Raw genomic sequence first — 19,480 nt, 5'->3', positions numbered from 1 at the left:
AAATAATTCCATCAAAAGGGTGACAGTGTTGGGATCGGATAGGTAAGATCTTATATCATGGAATTCCCCAAAGGTAACTAACTCCTACGCAGCTAAAGGCCAATAAATCATTCGCTGTCCCTACAGCAATGCACAAACTGGTCATTTTTTTTGATACATCATGAAAAATGCAGCGATGGAAAACAGTTTACTGACAAGAGGCATCATCTTATTAATGCAAATCATTTCACAGATATAGTTACAGCATGCAAATAAGACAACTGAAGAGTTGACCTTGTTATCAATGAACATTTAGTAATAAAGACTCTGCATGCATATACAAATTGAGGGGAAGCCACAATATTTATTCACAGAACGTATTTAATTGACGTCATTTCAAGTTTTTCTTCTGACTTCAGCATTTTTAATTGCCCAATTTTTTCTACGTCAAGTACCATATACCAGTAGGCACGGGGGCTGGACAAAAAAAATATGTCTTTATAGAGATGGAGTCCTCTGGGAAGTAGCAAAAATAAAAACATTGCATTATATTCTAATTAATGATCATCAAGGCTACACAACTTCCACTGGTTGTCTGGGTACAGAAAATATCACATTACAAATGCTGGAAATCAAAATGCCAGTGTTAAACTGTAAAACATTACCAATCTTTATGCAAACAGAATTTAATATGTAAAAAGGCAAATCTTTAATTTCTTATATTTTGCATTTGTTATACATACAGGTTTCTCTATATATATCACAGCGAGCAGGTTTAATTCTAATCTTCTTGCACACTCGTGCATGTTTTACAGCAGAAGCATTCGGCAGAGAAGAAATAAACAATAAGGATATTTAGTAGCAAAGTAACAATGTTCCAGCTTAATGTTATGCGTGCTACATTATTTTTTAGCCTTTAAAACAACTTTTAATTAACACTTAAGGTAATATACTTTCGCTTTTTTTTGTTCTTTACGTTTAAATTATTTGATATGGGAACTTCCCTCAATCTCAGTGCAGTCGGCTTTACCAACATTGATCATTACTTAATATCTCAAAGAATTGCTGATTACCTAACAGGAACTAATTTTGATTTCAGGTTGGAACACATTGCACTGGGAGTAGCAACGCCGTTTCTCAACAAAGACTTTAAAGTCCTGTACATAAGAGATGCTGTAGGTTTTAACCGTGCCAAGGGAAGCCACCTATGTACTCATTCTGTTCTGTAATGAAAATCTGTTAAGGAAAGAATTCTGCTGGTACAGAGGATTGATTGAATATTTCCAATATAGGGTTGGTGAGATACAACTTTCTTATAGACTTGTCAGCTGCATAAAACGCATTTCCAAAACACTATGTCTGCATCTAAATGTCTTGTGTCAGTCATTCTATAGTGTTGCCTGTTGAGCTAGAACATCTGAATTCAAAAAGCAGCAAACACTGACCCAGAAATAATGTCAAGTATGATTACAAGAGGTTTCACAGTTAATGCCTAAAATGAAGTATTTTCTCAGCTGCTGCTTTATGGATACATGTGCTGGGTAAGCCGAACAGTTTTATCATGGAAAAGCTGTACAACACTGCATGGACCATTATCAATCCACCAGGCAAATGGTTTCCTGACAATAAAACCCTTTCTCCAAGGCAAATATAATATTTTGCTTCCAGTCGGAGACACTGACATTTATTGTCATTTTTTAATATGCCACTGTTGATTTGTGCATAATACTGTCAGAAAGCCTCTTAAAAAAACAGTGCTTGGAGTATTACGAAAAATCCTTTCAAAGTTAGAACTTCAGCCTTCAACAGCATTAAGTACAGTACGGGCAGTATGTAACTACAGCAAATAGTTTCTGCACCTTCTCTAATGGAGGAGCAGTGATAGAAATGGTGATGTTAATAGGCTACAGGATAGCTAGGGATAAGCGTAAATACGATAGGTGCTGTTAGTATACCAGTTGATTGTCTCGTTTTCCTAAATGTGCCCCACTAGTGCACCTCTAGCCTCTTTCGGGAGAGATTTCAGGGAACTCCTTGAGTATTTCATGTATGATCATTTTGTCCATCTGGCAATGTGGTCCCTCTTCCTCTTCAGCCAAGATGCGCTGTAGTATCCCATGCAGGTCTTGTTGGCGGTGTAGATGCAGGAGATAATCGGTTGAGCGAATGATAGAGTGCATCAGTGAGAGGTACTCCATCCGCTGCTGCAAGACAAAACAAGGTTTTTACACTTAGATCAGGGATGGCCAACTCCAGTCCTCAATCCTATATTTGCAACACCACCACAAAAAAAAAAGCCATGCGCTAGCTTGGATTGCCTCTAATAAATAAATAAATATAAATATATATAAATATATATATAAATATATATATTAACATACGTTTATATTTTGCACCACGTTACAATAGCACAAGAAAAATACGAGGCGCAATCACCCTCAGGAAAAAAAAAAAAGAACTCTGGTCTTGTAAACATGTGAATAACAGTGAAAATGCACTCCAGAAAGCACCCATGCACTCCAGAAAGCACCCAGCAGTCCTTCCAGATTGAAAAGAGAACGCCAAATACCCTAGTGAAAATTACCGAAAGAGAACATAGTGTAACTTCTTTTAACAATAATCCGCATAGAAAAGCATGAAATCCACTAACAGGATAGTTAATATAAGAGAGTAGTGGGTGTTATTTCCACCTGGACACCCGCGCCTCTAAACAGTGTAATCCGGGACTCCTGTGATCCCGTAGCATGTAGCTCTGTGATGCTCCTCTCGGTCAGCTGATATCCCGTATGATGATAGTTACTGCGGGGCTTGGAGGCGCTTGCGCACCGCGTCTCCTCCGAATCTCCCAAATCTTACACAGCTTGATTCAGACACGGTGATGTTCAAACCACTACATTTTCTTTAAACTGAGTGTTCCCCGTCACAATGATGAACATGTGGGGTCACTCCATTGTCCTCCACTGACAACTAAGGTAGAGCCTGTACACAAGCCTTAAAATCATAGCTATGCATGTCCATTACCAAGCTACTGTTAAGGATTTAGCGTTTGAATCCCACTCACCTAACATAACATGGAAAGGAGTTCAGACGGACCTGTAAGATTTGGAAGAGTCGGAGGAGACGCGAAGAAGAGCGCCTCCCAGCCCAGCAGGGACTACTGTCATACGGGATATCAGCTGACCAAGAGGAGCATCACAGAGCTACATGCTACGGGATCACTGGAGTCCCAGATTACGCTGTTGAGAGGCACGGGTGTCAGGTGGAATTACAAAAAACACATAGGGCGGAATCAAGCAGCGGTTTCCGTTTCAGACGGATTCCGGAAGGGACTTCTCAGCTGGAACGCGGAAGCATTCGCTGACACCAAGGAGAAAGATCGGATGGTCTGAACAGCGTGTGGCTTGATCATGGAGGTCTGATCACACTGACAAGAGGCTGGACGGAGCATGATGTGCTTTTAGATCAACAATAATGTGTTAGTGCATATGATTACGTTTCTATCTCATTCTCTTTGAATAAAATGGTCTACACTATGGAGTGTTTGTGTGATCTTGTATGCTCAAAATCACTCAAAATAATAATTGAAGTTGAAGCAGCACCATAACACCCTTAATACAGTTATTTAAGAGACTGGACATCTACTAAAAGGACTGATTAGTCTGACAATTTTATGATTTTCCTTGAATTTGATAACTTATTTTTCTTTGGACTGTTTATTCCCGACCACGTGGCTTGAGCAAAATTCGGAGACACAGAGAGACAGAAAGAGACAGAAAGAGACAGAGAGAGACAGAGAGAGACAGAGAGAGTAGACTAAAACAAATAGTGCATCTATAATCACTCGTTTTACATCACAGAGTAAAGCCTTCTCCCCCCCAGCGCTCACCTTATCTCCAGGCGAAAGGTCGGCAATCTGACGCACAATTATATCGATCATAACCAGCATGTCCGTGTGGTAAAAGAGGTTTGCCATGTCTTTGCTGGCAAAGACATCTTGAAGGATCTTCAGGACAGAGTGTGGGGGCTGAGGCTGATGTTTGAAGATGCAAACAGGATCATCTAGAAATACATGCAGCTTAAAATTAATTAGGAAGGAGACAAGACTGAGCAGTAGGGCCACTTAATCTTCAAGAACTGTGTGAAGAGGTACTTCTTACTATGGGTCCCAAATACCGCATTAAAAGTATATTTTACGTACCTCCCCTGTTGAGAAGTAATAGCAGCTTTTCTGTAAACACCTTGACGTTTGAACGCTTGCATAGTGTTTTCATGATCACATTGTTTGCAGGAACTGTCAAGCAACACAGAAAAAAAAAAAAGCTTGTCTCCTTAGGTGGCAACTAATCTACTAACATTTGGTGAGTAAATATAGGACAATAAAAAAAGTTTGGAATGGAATAATGCAGAGTAGACTAGAGCTCAGGAATTTATATTTAAAGCAGAGTTTGTGATGCAAAAACAGAAGGCGTACATTAAAAACAAAAAACAAAAAAACAAAAATGAACCATGGCATATTTTGCCATAGTTCTCTCCAGTCTTCAGCAACACAGTATGACATTTACTTACAGTATAGATCGGACATGTTATAAAAAAAAGTCTTATGACAAAGATGGTGAATGGGAATGCAGGGTTTTTAATGCTCTGTGCAAATAAAGACTGCTTTTCTCCATATACCTATTCGCAGATCAGGGACCCTTAGCTTAGGTTTAACAGCACTGGGTAGAGGTCACAGTGGGATGAAACTGTACTTTCAGCTTAGTGACGAGAATAAAATCTGGCAAGATAGGAAGAAAAGAACACTATATCTAATATGTTCCTCTCCACCATGTTGTTTCATCATCACGTGCTGGGGAAAAATGCACGGGGGTGGCGTCTACTAGTTCCCATCGGAGGAATATGTCAAATGGAAAAATACACATATTGCTTCCTCCACTGGCAACTGGCACAAGTACCACTAAGTCAAGCCTTGTGTAGTGTGCATCTCAGTCTGCAATGGAAGTGGGAAATATGAGAAGAAAGCAGGGACACAATCCCCCCCATAATTCTGTATTTGTATGAGATGTAACGCAAGTAAAGCCTCTCATCACCTGGTATGTGCAAGTTAAAAGCCAGAAGCACATTGATAAATAAGTCAGGCAGCTGTTCTGTAGTGTCAGAAGGTAACCCATCTTCAATTACATCCAGCAGGAACTGGACAAACTGGGAGTTCAGATGTTCTAGTCATAATGAGAGGAATATTAATTCATTTATATTCACATCTGGTGTACATGATATGGAGCGAGTCATGCTTTGGTCCATTGATTGCGAGTACCACCAAGATGAACATATGTCTGGTGGTGTGTACACAGCGAAAACAATAACTAAAGCCAGGACAGATTTAAAACCTGTCCAAAAGGAAATGTGTGTTATACTAGCTAACCACCTAAGTGCCATTGTTAAAAAAAAAAAAGTAACCGAAAACAACAGGCATTGAATGAGTTCATTTATCCATTCATGCAACATGCATCTGGTATGTCAGCAGGTCTTCGGACTGTGGGACTAAATTAGGAAGCTGTGATAATCGCTTCCTACACAGCTACTAGAGAGAGGAGTGGCTAAGTGAGTAACGACTCTGTAAACAATAACACCAAGTTTGAATCAGGAACTCCTAGTGACATTGTGAACTTAGGCAAGTCACTTTCTCCCTGTGCATCAGGCACCAAAATAATAGATTGCAAGCTCATCTGGCAAGGGACAGTGTCTGTAAAAATCCTAGGTACTGTGCTGCGTACTGCACACTACTGTAATTGTGACGCGCTTTGAGTCCCATTGGGAGAAAAGCGCTATATGAAATAAAGTTTATTATTATCATCATCATCATCATCATCATCATCATCATCATCATCATCATCATCATCATCATCATGGAGAACATACATTTCTGACACACAAAAAATAAGTCACTGTATCTCTTCCTGGGGTAAAACAAGGGCTTTGATATTCAACACATGTATTACACCTACAAGCAAAGGATGTGTGTAATCATACATAAATGGCCATATGAGGTCAAGAATGTTGATGCAAAGCACTAGAAGCAACAAATGTACGAGTCAGATTATTCCGAATCTTACCGTAATGGTGATATGGAAGAGGCTCTCCCATTGAGAAAGTCATTGCCAGAACTAACGCAGAGTAACACATCTTCTGGTGTTCTACAAGAGAAATCAACAAGTTTACCAAATTTGGTGACTAAAAGCAAGATCCATTTCACCAATTGGCAAAGCCAATGGCACCTGTGTAACAAGAATATTAGCAGCGTTGAGGAAATAAATTAAAGGCGACTCCAGCCTCTATTGTTAATGCCATTACTTATTTGTATTGTGCACAGCATTTTCAGTTTTTAATTTGTAAAAAAAATACTGCTTTTTTCCCCCCCAGAGGTAATTTCCCAATCATTAAAACCTGGATAAAAATCAGGTTAAAGAAAAAAAAGTAGTCATTTATTTTTCATATATACACATTTTACTAAAAAGTGCATGCTGACATTTGTATAAACCCAACATTCTTCATGTCTTTTAAATTACGATATGATTTTTTTTTGCTGACATCCACTTTTTGTCTGTTGTGTTTCACAGAAAATGCTTCAATCTCAAAGCTGCAATACACACATTGCGTAAAACAATGGATGATAAAATGGGTGTAAATCAGTTATAAAAAAAACCAACACACACACACACACACACACAAGTTAGTGAAAAATCTCTAAATACAGAAAACGCAGAAACGACTTATTTATCAAGTCATACAGTCGATGGCTCCTACTGCAACATATAATCACTATCCCAATCATACCCCCTCCCCAATCGGTTAAAGCTACTTTGACGTGTCCTAATAACGTTATGGTAAAATGATGGTCATTAAGCATAGCACTCAAGGGAATGACCAAATAATGGTTCAATAGCTTCTATGTAAGGGCCCTTGGCAGAATAACTCACTTGCTTTTTCTGTGCAGCAGATTATTGTACTATGTAATATATTTAGTTACATACAAGTAGAAGTCATAAACACCGGATTTAAAAAAAAAAAAAAAAACACCACATTATCCAATCCAATCTGAACCATCAGCTACATCATCATGTCCAACCAATCTGTCTTTACAATTATAGGATGGCACACCAAGTTGAACGATAAACAGTGACTTGGCTGTGTCCTATCTTAAGTGTCCCAGTTAAAGTGTGTGGCAGAGTTAATTTTGGAGTTGAAGATTTGAGGAAGATAGGGACTCTGCCCAACAACTTTGCAACTGTGAGAATTTAACATTCGGAAAAGCTGTGATTCTCTGTACTCTTTCTATCCTCCAGTATGTGGGAAGACTCTCTTCCTGCATCTCACTATGCCCTCCCTATTGCTTTTTCTGTTTACGGTTTCCTCGCTCCTTTGTGAATGTCTCTGTTTTCTCCGACTTCCCCACTCCCCAATGCACCATTATTTATACACCCCTCTCCCAACAACTTCTTTACCCTTCAATAAAAAGCACACCCACAAATCCTCTATTCACAACCTCTATCTACTCCTTCCTGCTGCTGGGGATCTCCCTAAGCCTGAAGCCAGACATACACATCTGATTTAACCCATGCTTCCCTGCCATCTCTTCCCCTGTAAAGTGTGTTAAACCTTAAGTTATTTGACTAACATTAAGACTTGCCCCACAAATCAAGCATCCCAATAGTCTGCACTCATGGTTACTGTCCCACACCCAGTCACTTCTACCACCCATTGTGACCAAGCACTGCCATCAAACCTCTTAGATTGTAAGCTCTTCGGGGCAGGGATTTCTTTTCCTATTGTCTGATTTTGCTGCACTTGTTGTATTATTATAATTCCCTGTACTGTATTCTTTGTAAAGCGCTGAGTACACTTGTGGCGCTATATAAAGACATACAATACAAATTACATCATCATGCCCAACCTATCTGTGTCCCCATTTGCAATCAAAGGAAGTCATTTTAATCGAAATAAAATCAGAAAGGAATAGTTAAACCTTCAATTTTGAATTGCTTGGTGCTAAATTACAGATGTTATATCGAGCAATATTTCTAAATAGTAACAATAGAGGGCACCGTAAATGTATACTACAATGCAGACATCTGACAGCCTCGCTTTGTAGACTGTGGTTACCAACATGTAAGTGATACTAAATGCCTGATATAGCTACCCTAAGGCTCATGTGAAGTGTGTGACACAGGGCTCTATTTAGAAGCAGTTTAGAAAGTGAAGTCCCAAAATTCTCATAACTAAAATGACCTGCCCCTCCCCAGTACTACATCAACATTGGAAATACACCGTGAAGAATTCTTGGTGCGAATTAATTTGCAGGCCAGGAAGAAACTTTCTGCAGCTTTACGCGTCTTCACAAACGACTTTCTTTGAACCTCTCTCAATCTCCCCTGCATACAGCAGAAAAACATCCATGTGGGAATCTGGCACTTGCAAATCACAAACTTGCCAATAATTCATTAAGTCGAATAGCAAGGAATTTGGGGAATTAATTTTTGGGGGATTAGTGGAGAGATGTTCACACTCTGATGGAGTTAGAATTACATACAATGAAGATTGTGCTGTTATTCGTTCCATCCTTTCATGTGTTCTGTTCAAATCACTTTATTTAATGACAAAATGTACAGTTGCCAACCTGCATGACAATCAGTCCCCGTGGCACAAATAGTACACTTCAAAGACCTTAAACCAGTCTGTTTCAGTCATAGTAAGTTGACACAGCTCCCATGGAGTCCACGCTTAAGATTGTATATTCCCTTATTGAATAAGGGCACCAACTGTTTCACCAAGCGTAAAACGGATTATGGCAGACAATGAAGCAGCCGTTAGTCCCAAATTCCTAAGACCAAAAAAACAGCTTACATTTTCTGAGATTCAAGGTCACTTCATACTGAAGGACCGCCGTTCTATGGAGGAGACCAAACAAAAACAGAATGCAACAGCTTGGAATACAAGTAGTTGTTAATACAAGTAGTTGAAATTTGGCTAATGAATGTGATCTTACTACATCCTTTAAGACCGTTCAGGACGGCCAGCTTCATGAATAAGAAAAGCCATAAATAATCAAGTTATGCAGGATACAATTGGCACAGCATAAAAAAAAAATCAAAGCAACATTTTGTTTAATGAAGAGTTCGTGGACTCATCCAACATGAAACGTAAGAGTGGATCAATTAGCCCAATACCCTCAATGTATTTTAGGCCTCTCTGGCAGCAAAGAGGTTCAATAGCATCATGGTGTTTCTTTTCCAAGGTATAATTATAACTCCGGAGCTACTTTTCCAGTAGCCTTTTGTGATTTGCACATTGACATTTAATTTCTTGCAGATTACCACAAACTATTTCAAAAGGCCTGGAAATTGTGGGTTCTCAGTCATGTATTTATGGGATGCACATGCTCTTTTTAAAGCCTTCCTCTGATTTACACACAATTCTGCTACATAGGTTTAGGCCTTGAACACACACACACAGCCTTTTTAGTTCATCACATTTTCTTTGTTTGACACAGCCTTTTGAACATGCGACGACATTCATTTAATGAATAATAAATACATAAAACCAGACAGTCACTTTTATATGCGCCATACTCTAGCTCAAAGACCCTGCACAAAATACAGTGCAAAAATAAAATAAAAAAGCCTTCCGAACACCAGCTGTATTGTCATCTGCTTTTTTAAAATGAACAATTTTTCAGCTTCAACCTTCATAGGACTACCTAAAATAAGCTGCATCTTAAGCAGTTTATCAAGTTGTCACGGTCAAGAAGTACAAAGCCAACATCCCATTCAGGAACAGCTTATGCATTTTGGATTCATAACTCCATCACTGTCTGCAGGGGGATATACATCCCCTCCAAGTGTCCCCCAGCCCCTGCCCCCCCCCCCCCTTCTTGCTTTCTGTATCCCATGTTCTTTTCTATGTTTATTCCACAATAACTATGTAAAACAATAACAAAGTTGGAGAAAAAAAAAAATAGGTCATATTATTTAATGTAGACAAAACTAAATTCTGGAGGGAAAAATAATAATTGTTAAAATGGTTATGGATGAAGAAAATGCCCTACGTACTATGAATAAACTGGCGATTACACAATAACGAGGAAAAATCACAGGGATCAAGTAGTGAACTCAAACACTATTCAGTCCTCTTTCTGCAGACTTGCAGATAGAACATAGTAGGCCAATGCCATTTCCTTCCAGTTTAAGCAAAGAAAAGAAACATGGTCTGCATTAAAGTGGTTTGCTATGATTTATGGCCCACTTTGCTAGGTATAGGAAAATTATAAAGTGCATCTGAGGAAAAATGTAATCAACTTGCCTCACATTAGCACGGAGAACTCCTTGTATCACAAGCAAAGCGAGATTCGGTCACAGACCTCGTTTTATCAAAGTAATAATTGCATGACTACATCGGTCCTATTTTATGAAAAGCTTAGGTACTATATATATCCATTACATATAAAATTAGCATTTTGCACGAGTCCCCAACGCTAAGCAGCATGCAATCTAACTTCGGTTGACTGAGGCACACGAAAACCGTCTAACAAGAGAGACATATCTAAACAAATATACAGGCAGTCATCGTTTTACAACGCTTCGCATTACAACGAATGGCTTATCCAACGCTATGCAATGCATACCTATGTTCATTTTTACAACGCCAAAACGGCTTATCCAACGCTCTTACAACGCTTTGCAAAGTGATGTCTATGTGTATATAATATATACATTATATAATATATTATACTATATAATATATTATACTATATATTATATTATTATATTTTAGGTTATATTATATATATATATATATAATACAGTATATACACACACTATATAATTTATGTGTGTACTGCGTATCTTATTGCCTGCATAAAATATTTGGTGTATTTTAGTGTTAAAAATGCCTTCAGGAACGGAACCTTTCATTTAAACAGTGTTCCTATGGGAAAACGTGTTTCACTTTAAGACGTTTCGCTATCCAACGCAATTTTGAGTAACGCATTGTGACGGATAACCGAGGACTGCCTGTATACACATTATACTGAATGGGGGTTAATCATTAAACTGTGATAGTGCCAATCGGGGCATTCTCTATCAGAAACTCCCATGGCCTTTTATCTGTGTTTCCATGCAATGACGACTTTATCGCCTACGAACGCAGTTTAATGAATAACCCCCCATTAAAACAAAGTTTTGTTGCAAGTTGTGGGAAATAAACCTCCACCGTCCAACAAATAAAAATACCGCTTGTCTTTTGTTGTGTGCATAGAAGACATCACAATATATGTACAGTGATTTTTAGGCGCCTTTAATACTTCTTGGTGTCTGATCACAAGTGCAGCCCATGTTGTGGTTCCAGAAGTCCCTTAACTGGAATTTACCTTGAGTGTGCGTCTGCATGTCGCGTGCCAGCTCCATGGGCAGGATAGAGTTTACGAGCGCAGAGATAATTGAAGCGTCCAGGTTGCACATGGCTCCGAAACACTTCAGCAGCAGCAGGCGCAAAGGCACTCTGTGCTCCTATTAAAACGCAGAGTTATTTCACATGAAATATTTTAGTGCGCAAATGTTTCAAAACACTGAACCATTTTCTACGGTGTCAAAACAATATCAAGATATGGATTTCTTTGTTATTCTGGGCTGCTGCTTCCCATGATTTGTTCTAAAATGTTATTATCTGAACTCATTTTTTTCCCCCTATTCTCCTCCCTACCACTTAAACAATAAATCAATTCAGACGGTTGTGATTTTTTAAATCTTGTAACCAAGGGAAAAGATGAATATAGTATTGGACTGCTAGTTTAGCCGGGGTAAAGAAAGCTACGCAACATCCTAATTTTTGATAAAGGAGTCACTTGGTTGAGATGCTAATCATGCTGGAAAAACACATTGAACTGTGAGTAGTGTTAAAAGAAACAATTTTAAGCAAAAAGTTGTCTGTATTAAGTTGGGCAGTCAGGTTTAATCTGAAACCGGTTTCACATGGCACGGCCGGAATTTGTAAGAAAGCATGTGAAGGAGAATAACCTGCAGTAAGAGGGCAGACTATGGAACTGGGGAGATTAATATGTATTTACATAGCGCACATTACCATGCTTGGTTGAGTCTCTTTAGAAACAAATGTGCAATCTTAATGTTCTGATGACAATTAATGCAAAGCCTTTTCAGAGTCATCAGAACACAAAATCCAATTTTCTGCATTTATCAGAAAACACAAGCCATTAGTCTAAACATAACGATATTCTACAAAATGCTGAACACTAAACAAATAGATGGAAGAATGCCAGAAAATATTGTTGTTTTTGGTAGCCGACAGATGCTTTCCTTGATTGCATTTTATATACACCGATCAGTTAGCAGAATTCCTTGCCAGAAATTATCTGGACCACTACTTACCATTTGATAATAAGCCACAAGGGACAGAACGGCCTCAAACTGGTTCTTCTTGCACATTTTGTTACACACTTCTGGGTCTGCATCTGTCTGAAAGAAAACATGGAGACATTTTTCATACTTTTAAGTGGAGAAAAGAACTAATACCAAGTCATAACTAATCTATTTTATTTTTCACCAAAGCTAACAATAGTATTTTTGACAAGAGGTACTCCGTTATCTCTCCATGTTCTGAAACTCACACGGTAAATGACATGAACACGTATACCATTTATGTAATAAACATCATATCCATTTGTTCACTTGCCCCTTCAGCCAATGGTAGGATACGGCACATATGCTTAGACGAGCCCAGCTGTGCAGGATTTGTAATATACACTTGTTGTATAATACCGGAGCAAAAATAGTTCTCCATGCAATATACACTGACAGGGGCGTAGCTATAGCCAGAGGGCCCACTCTCTTCTCCCCCCTCCAGGCGGCCGGCCCCAGCGTTAAACTGAAGCCTGCAGACGATTCAGCAGCTGTTACAGAGTCGACATCGGAAGAAAGACTTCCGGGTCAGACCACTAGGGCGCGCTCCTCCCCTGCTTTTCCGTGTAACAGCTGCTGATTCCTCTGTGGCTTTTCCTCTGTTTAAGGCAGGAACACCCACAGGTAGGCATGGGGAAGGAGGGGGGAAGAGACGTGCTGACGACGGTGGGGGAGATGAGGTAATGATGGCGATGACGACGGTGGTGGAGATGTGGTAATGATGGCGATGACGACGGTGGGGGAGATGAGGTAATGATGGCGCTGACGACGGTGGGGGAGATGAGGTAATGATGGCGATGACGACGGTGGGGGAGATGAGGTAATGATGGCGATGACGACGGTGGGGGAGATGAGGTAATGATGGCGATGACGACGGTGGGGGAGATGAGGTAATGATGGCGATGATGGAAGGGGAGATGAGGTAAAGATGCTGATGGGGGAGATGAGGTAATGATGGTAGGGGAGATGAGGTAATGATGGTGGAGATGAGGTAATGATGGTGGAGATGAGGTAATGATGGTGGAGATGATGAGAGAGGATCAGGGAGAAACAAATTACAGTCAATATTAATATAAACGGGGCCCTGAAATAAACGGGGCCCATGCATGTCTAGCTACGCCACTGTACACTGTATATAAAAAGAGAAAAGGAGAGAGGGGGTGGATATGTTTTTAACACGTTACATGCTGGACAAAGAATAGAAATTTGAGGAGGGGGAGGAGGGGGAATTGGTCTTAGAAAAAGCTGGTCGAAAACATAAAAAAAATTTTTACACCAAGAACAAACTCATTTATTAGGCATTACTATAGATTTAGATAATGATGGAAGCCCATGGTGTTGCTACGAATTTTTGTGTGCCCGGATTTTCAGACTTTGCTGTGAATGTATGAGCTCAATGCTTGTATGTGTGGCACCCATATTTTAATATAGTTATTCCATAATTGCTTATATTATTACTTGGATATTGTATGAAATACATCTTTCCCCAATTTTCCTTTAAAGTTGGTTCATCCGCATGATAATGGCCATAGATGCTACGCATGCAGGCTGGGAGGTGAGGAAATGGAGCAACCCACCAGAATAAGCAGCAGCTCCTCCAAGTAACACAGGATCACATTTTCATCTTCATACAGAGCCCAGCTCCGCTGTTGAGCATCGTCCTTGTGTCGGGTCAGGTCTGCAAATATGACCTCCAGGCGCTGCTCGTCATGACAGATCTGCCCAGAAGGTAATCCAGAACTGGAATCCTGCCAATCAGAACACACAGACTTCTCTATCGTCTCTCATTTAACCCCTTTTCTCCCACCAGAGGGGCCGGCAATGCATTTCTTTGTGTGTTGCAGGCCCATCTGGCAGAAAACAGGTTAGGGAACATAAATTGCAAAAGATCCCACACACCAATTCAGTTGAACTGCAAAGTCTGAGCTTTTAAATATTACTTTTACAAGTAGGGAAACATCAGCATGCCAACTTCTCACTAACCATGCATAACCAAAACAAATACTGTAGTAGCTAGGAACTACAGCAGCTGTTTGCCTCAGATTGATCAATGGAAAGCCATCTGTGGCCATGGGAAGCAAAGTCTAATGGAGTAAGATAGCTAGAAATGCGTGCGCACAAATAATTTTCTACATTTGCAACACAAATACAATAAACTACTGACTGCAATGCTACAGAACCCTTTTCAGCCCTATTTCCTCAGTTGCCAAACACGTATGATGATTTTAAATTAATCATAAGGAACAAGCAGCAATCAGGGCAAATAAGTTGTATTCTCAGCATTTTACATTAAATTATTTTAGCAGCCTAATTAAATCATCCCTGATTTGAAGAAACAATTTCACTCAGGAGTGCTGCACGATTACGAATTTCATGTTAACTGGAAATGGTGTATTTCAGTGCTTCATATACCCAAGATAACATACAGCACTGTATGAGAACGCCAATCATCTCGGCACACTCAGATTCCAAAAGTATATTTAAAATAGTGTGGCAAACTGAACCACTGCTCCAAAAATTGTGACACCGATTCTGCGCCACTTAATATCAACATAGCTCTCATGCTAGTGAGAAAACGAGGGAGTGATTATAAGAGTTGGGGGAGATCGGCAGTGCAACATTGTATGACATGGCTCATAATGTTCATCAATAAATAACTGGAGCAGCTCTCTTTGCTTCAATTAACCTTTTTTCAGTAGTGTTAACTCTTGGTATATGGAGAGGATTACATTAGCGTAGGCAGTGAGTAATTATTGCATGCTCCACGGAAAATGGCTAATATGTCTTGTGACTGTATTTAGGTAACAGGACAGAGAATTGACGTTGACTGAATTCTAAAATGTATTTTTTTACAACCACTTTGAGTAAAATGACATTAAGCACAGCACATGTGAATGGTAATTAAGGGGATACGTGAAATATGTTGAGTTAGTGATACAGTATTCAGGGTGTGAGCCAATTAGAACCTTTTAAGTACCTAATTGAACACCAATACCTTTTGCTAAAGTGGTGTTGCTAATTATACACAGTCTGTCAAGTGTAAAAGAAAATATAAGCTCGTGTTACCAAGCTTTTGCCCCTTTCTGTGCTCTAGAGTAGCCCATAACATGGTCATTATGAAAGGTCTTGTGGATCCTTATTGCACTAAAGGTGATGCTAGTTTTAGACATTCTTTAAGTGGAAGATCAGATGAGGGACATCCGCCAACACACTATAACTGCACTGTACTATAATCCACCAATAAATGAATCAGTCAATGAATCTCTAACTAGTAGGCGTGATTTAAAAGCAGTTTTTTTGTTTGTTTTTTTACACGTTTATGGGAACCTCTGGGGGTGAAATGTTGTAACCTTATGGCTGGTACTGCCTACGACGACGCAATTGCCTCCGCTATTGCGATTCCTGCACTCTGGTGCGGGAGGGTGACAGGGGGCATGGCCGTGAGCGGTCACACTGCCGCCGCTGTAAATCTCCAATTCTCTGGACTAAAGCAATTTTGATCGCTATGCCGCACCCAATACGGGCACCCGCGATGGCGCATAACGCCGTCGCCAGTACTATAAGCGCAACCTAAGGTACCAATCCTGCGCCACACAAAACACACACTTATTACAGGATAGGAATTACTGGTGGCTCCTCAGGAGCTGATCAGTGGTATTTCCAGCTTCGGGGGTTCATGGGATTCATGGTGAAACAAAATGGCCACCAAATCTCGGGCCATTAGGAAGCTGCCACGTCATCGTTTGCGGCTTATTTTGGACAGCTATTTAAATCCCCTGAAGAAACCAGAAAGGAATACAGGTAATTTCCCCGTTATATTTGCTCAGCTCTCCAGAACTCACATGGCGAAACCGTGCACAGTTATGAACCTAAGAGCAATTTGCAGATGCTGCTGGGGGCAATGCACGTTTTGCCAACTCTTTCGCCATTGCTTATAGCGGTACAATGATGTGGGGTTTGAGAACATATGCCATTTATAGCCAGAAGCACGGCTGTGTAATGCACTAGTGTACTGTGGTAGCACGTTGGTTAAACATCTGTCAGCCGTCAGACTGTCACCAGGACACCATTATTTATACACAAATTGCATTTCTGATTGTGGGTTTAGTCTGGTGCGATAAACACATTTTCCTGCATACACAGACTGCAGTCTTTCACATACATTCCAACATCAAAGTGGGAAGATTTCGTCGATTGTGCACCTGTACATTTACAGCCACGAAAGGTACAAATGAAGCTTTTAAAGGCGTTGCAACACAAGCCTTAAAAATGGGAGGCTCCAGATTTGGACTGCATATTGGTTACTGCATAATGCCACTAAAAAAAACAAACAAAAGAAACACAAATAATTCCTTCTGTTGAAATAGTTCTACCATACATCAGAACCAATGCTGCCAGGATACGCTCTGGCATTCACCTACTAACATCTCCATAAAAGCACTCTGTACCGCTTCACACACCAGCATATAAATTAGACTTCAAATAGCTTTATGAGAACATACGCTCAACATCAGGTGTGTGTTTTATTGCTTACTTACACACACACAAAAAATGTGTACTGTATATAGATAAATGTATAATTTTAATACACTAGTGTCCATCTGTCATGCTCTCTCTCATACAACCCTTTTATTTCCTGACACCCACACTTTTCTGTACGTTGGAATTTCCAAAATGTGCCCCAGAAATTTCAGGAAAAGGCTAATTATTTTTTTATAATAGAAATACAATACATTTTTATACCCAATGGCATTCATGTGGAGGCCTTATAAAATTACTTCAATGCTAACAATTTCAGGAGAGGGACAGGGAGAATATTTTTTTTTTTTTTTAAATCACAATAATTATTAGGTAGTCAGTGGAAACTAGGAAGACTAAATCCATCTTCCCATGAGACCACAATCCGTACTGAGACGACAGTGCATTAAAGAAAAAGAGAAGCCTAATTTAATTTATTGAATTTAATTCTCCAGAGAAGTAATTTGAAAATACTGCCTCATTTATTAGTGAATTTTTCCTGCTGTGTGAGTTATAATGATATAAATTTATGCTAGCGCTATTTTAACAGCGGAAGTCTAAGCGTGTCGCTCGGGGAGGTAGAAGAACAAATGGGTGTAGGAGAGGAAGCACAAATTACACGACTTATCAAATAACTAATTATTCCACTTCTTTAAAAAATTCTGTATGGTTTCTGCAACCAGGAAGCAGATCGAGCAAAGATCTCATCAGGCTATACCTCTGGATAAGAAAAACACAAATCTGGTAATGGCATGTACCATAACATTAAACAAAGTGGACCTTGTCCTTGTAATCATGTAATAGTCTCATAATACATGGATGATCTTGAATAATATTGTCACAGGTTGTGATATCTTTATTGCAGTCAATAAAGGTTAATTGAAAGCCTTCTAAAATATGATTGACTGAACATTCAATGCTGATCCTGTGAAAGTTACGGTGTACCATGCCTGCTCAAAGAAAGCCTTCCACTAAAGAGTTTTACAGTGGTCAGAAAGTATTCATGTAATTTAAAACTGTAATATGGTGGACAATCACTTAATCACAAAGTACCAGTGGACAATTCAAACCATCTCCATAGGTATCAGAAAATGAACAGGGTGGCTACTTCCAGAACACACTCCAAATGATCTTATTTACATAGTACTCGTTAGAATATATACTCTCCGCTCTTGAAAGGCAATAGACAAAACCACTGCATGATTGTTCAAACATTATTAGGCACAGTGCAATCTGTAGCTTTATCACTATTTAATGGCAATATTATGTTCTTGTTAAACATTTATGAAAAGGTTTCCAGAATGCTAGATGTCCAGAAATGGCTGCAATATTGTCCGCCAGCCGGCTTTTAAACAGCCACTACGACATTCATGGCTTCATTATATTAACATTTCAATATAATTGATGTGAAAACTATCCTACAGAGCTATTAAATAATAGCAATTAACAGCCATTTCAATGAATGTTTACCAAAAAAAACCCCCAAGGGCTTTAAATGTTAAAGTTTGAGAGAGAGAAGAGAGGAAGAGGGGAGAGAGAGGCGAGAGAGGCAAGAGAGAGGTGTCAACAATTCTGATTGTGAAGACGTCACCATGTGCTATGTGCCACCTCTCTTGCTACAGCAATCTTACTATATATTTCTGAAAGCACTGTATGTCTGTCTGCCTGGCCTGTGTCCCTCAGGCCAATGAGATTGCTCCCTTGGCCCGCCCGCCCCCGCACACCTCTCATTGGCCTGAGGCGGAGTGACGGGCCAAAGGTCCAACACACACACACACACACACACACACACACACACACACACACACACACACACACACACACACACACACACACACACACGGGTAGGGGGGGGGTGTTACATACATTAGCAGCATGTATAACCCAGGGGGTGGGGCTCAGTGTTAGCAGCACATTTCCCGGTCTCTTACCCGCCAGTCCCGGAGGCTCCGCCGCTTCCTCCCCGAACATCAGCCTGCACCCCAACTCATCACAGCCGCAGTGCGCGGCGCTCATCGGGACCCGCGCTCATCGGGACCCGCGCGCACCTCCTCCTCTCCCCGGGTCTCCCGGTTTCCTGCGCTTTTTCCTCCCCTCCCCCCCCCCCCCTCCCGGCGCCGCTACAGTCAGCGGGGGAGCGGAGCGAGCGCCCGGGACACAGCGGGGGACTCTCACCTCACCACGGCTCTCACCACCCATAGGCCACTCCCTCACCCGGCGCTCTCCCTCACCCCCCACCCCGCTCACCCCCCATACCCCCCACACACACAGAGCACGCACTGTGCGTCTCTCCCCTCACACAGGCCACTCCCCGTCCCAGAGGCCTCTCCTCCGGCTGTCTCCGCCTCTCCCCGCGAAAGGCACAGCACCTCCTCACCGGAGCGTCTCAGCCTCTCCGCTGAGGAGCCCGAGGTGGAAGAGGAGGGCGGCCGGTACCCGGACGAAGAGGAGCGCGGCCGTGTGCAAGGTGAGTAAACGCAGGGGAATGGGTTATTTAACGCGTCCCTGACTCCCCCTGC

At 40.7% G+C, this 19,480-nt stretch overlaps 1 protein-coding gene across 6 annotated transcripts in view; it reads right to left on the bottom strand.

Moving 5' to 3' along the window:
• Positions 1 to 323: 323 nt before the first annotated feature.
• NCKIPSD (NCK interacting protein with SH3 domain) overlaps positions 324 to 19,480 on the bottom strand; it is a 49,609-nt gene continuing 30,452 nt past the window's right edge. For 4 of the 6 annotated variants that reach the window (XM_075574519.1, XM_075574523.1, XM_075574524.1 and 1 more), the window contains 8 exons: positions 14,021 to 14,191; positions 12,414 to 12,500; positions 11,399 to 11,537; positions 6,090 to 6,170; positions 5,067 to 5,195; positions 4,178 to 4,270; positions 3,866 to 4,038; positions 324 to 2,183 (listed from right to left, as the gene is read on the bottom strand). In XM_075574519.1, the coding sequence (XP_075430634.1) occupies positions 1,980 to 2,183; positions 3,866 to 4,038; positions 4,178 to 4,270; positions 5,067 to 5,195; positions 6,090 to 6,170; positions 11,399 to 11,537; positions 12,414 to 12,500; positions 14,021 to 14,191 (1,077 nt within the window). In that variant the 3' untranslated portion in view covers positions 324 to 1,979. The remainder of the gene's footprint in view (positions 2,184 to 3,865; positions 4,039 to 4,177; positions 4,271 to 5,066; positions 5,196 to 6,089; positions 6,171 to 11,398; positions 11,538 to 12,413; positions 12,501 to 14,020; positions 14,192 to 19,480) is intronic. The other 2 variants (XM_075574520.1, XM_075574522.1) reach the window with 2 other exon arrangements.

Source organism: Ascaphus truei, chromosome 17, assembly GCF_040206685.1.
Source record: "Ascaphus truei isolate aAscTru1 chromosome 17, aAscTru1.hap1, whole genome shotgun sequence".
In the NCBI taxonomy this organism is placed as follows: Eukaryota; Metazoa; Chordata; class Amphibia; order Anura; family Ascaphidae; genus Ascaphus; species Ascaphus truei.
The sequence above is the reverse complement of the archived record's forward strand: the minus strand, read 5'-3'. Positions and strand labels throughout refer to the sequence as shown.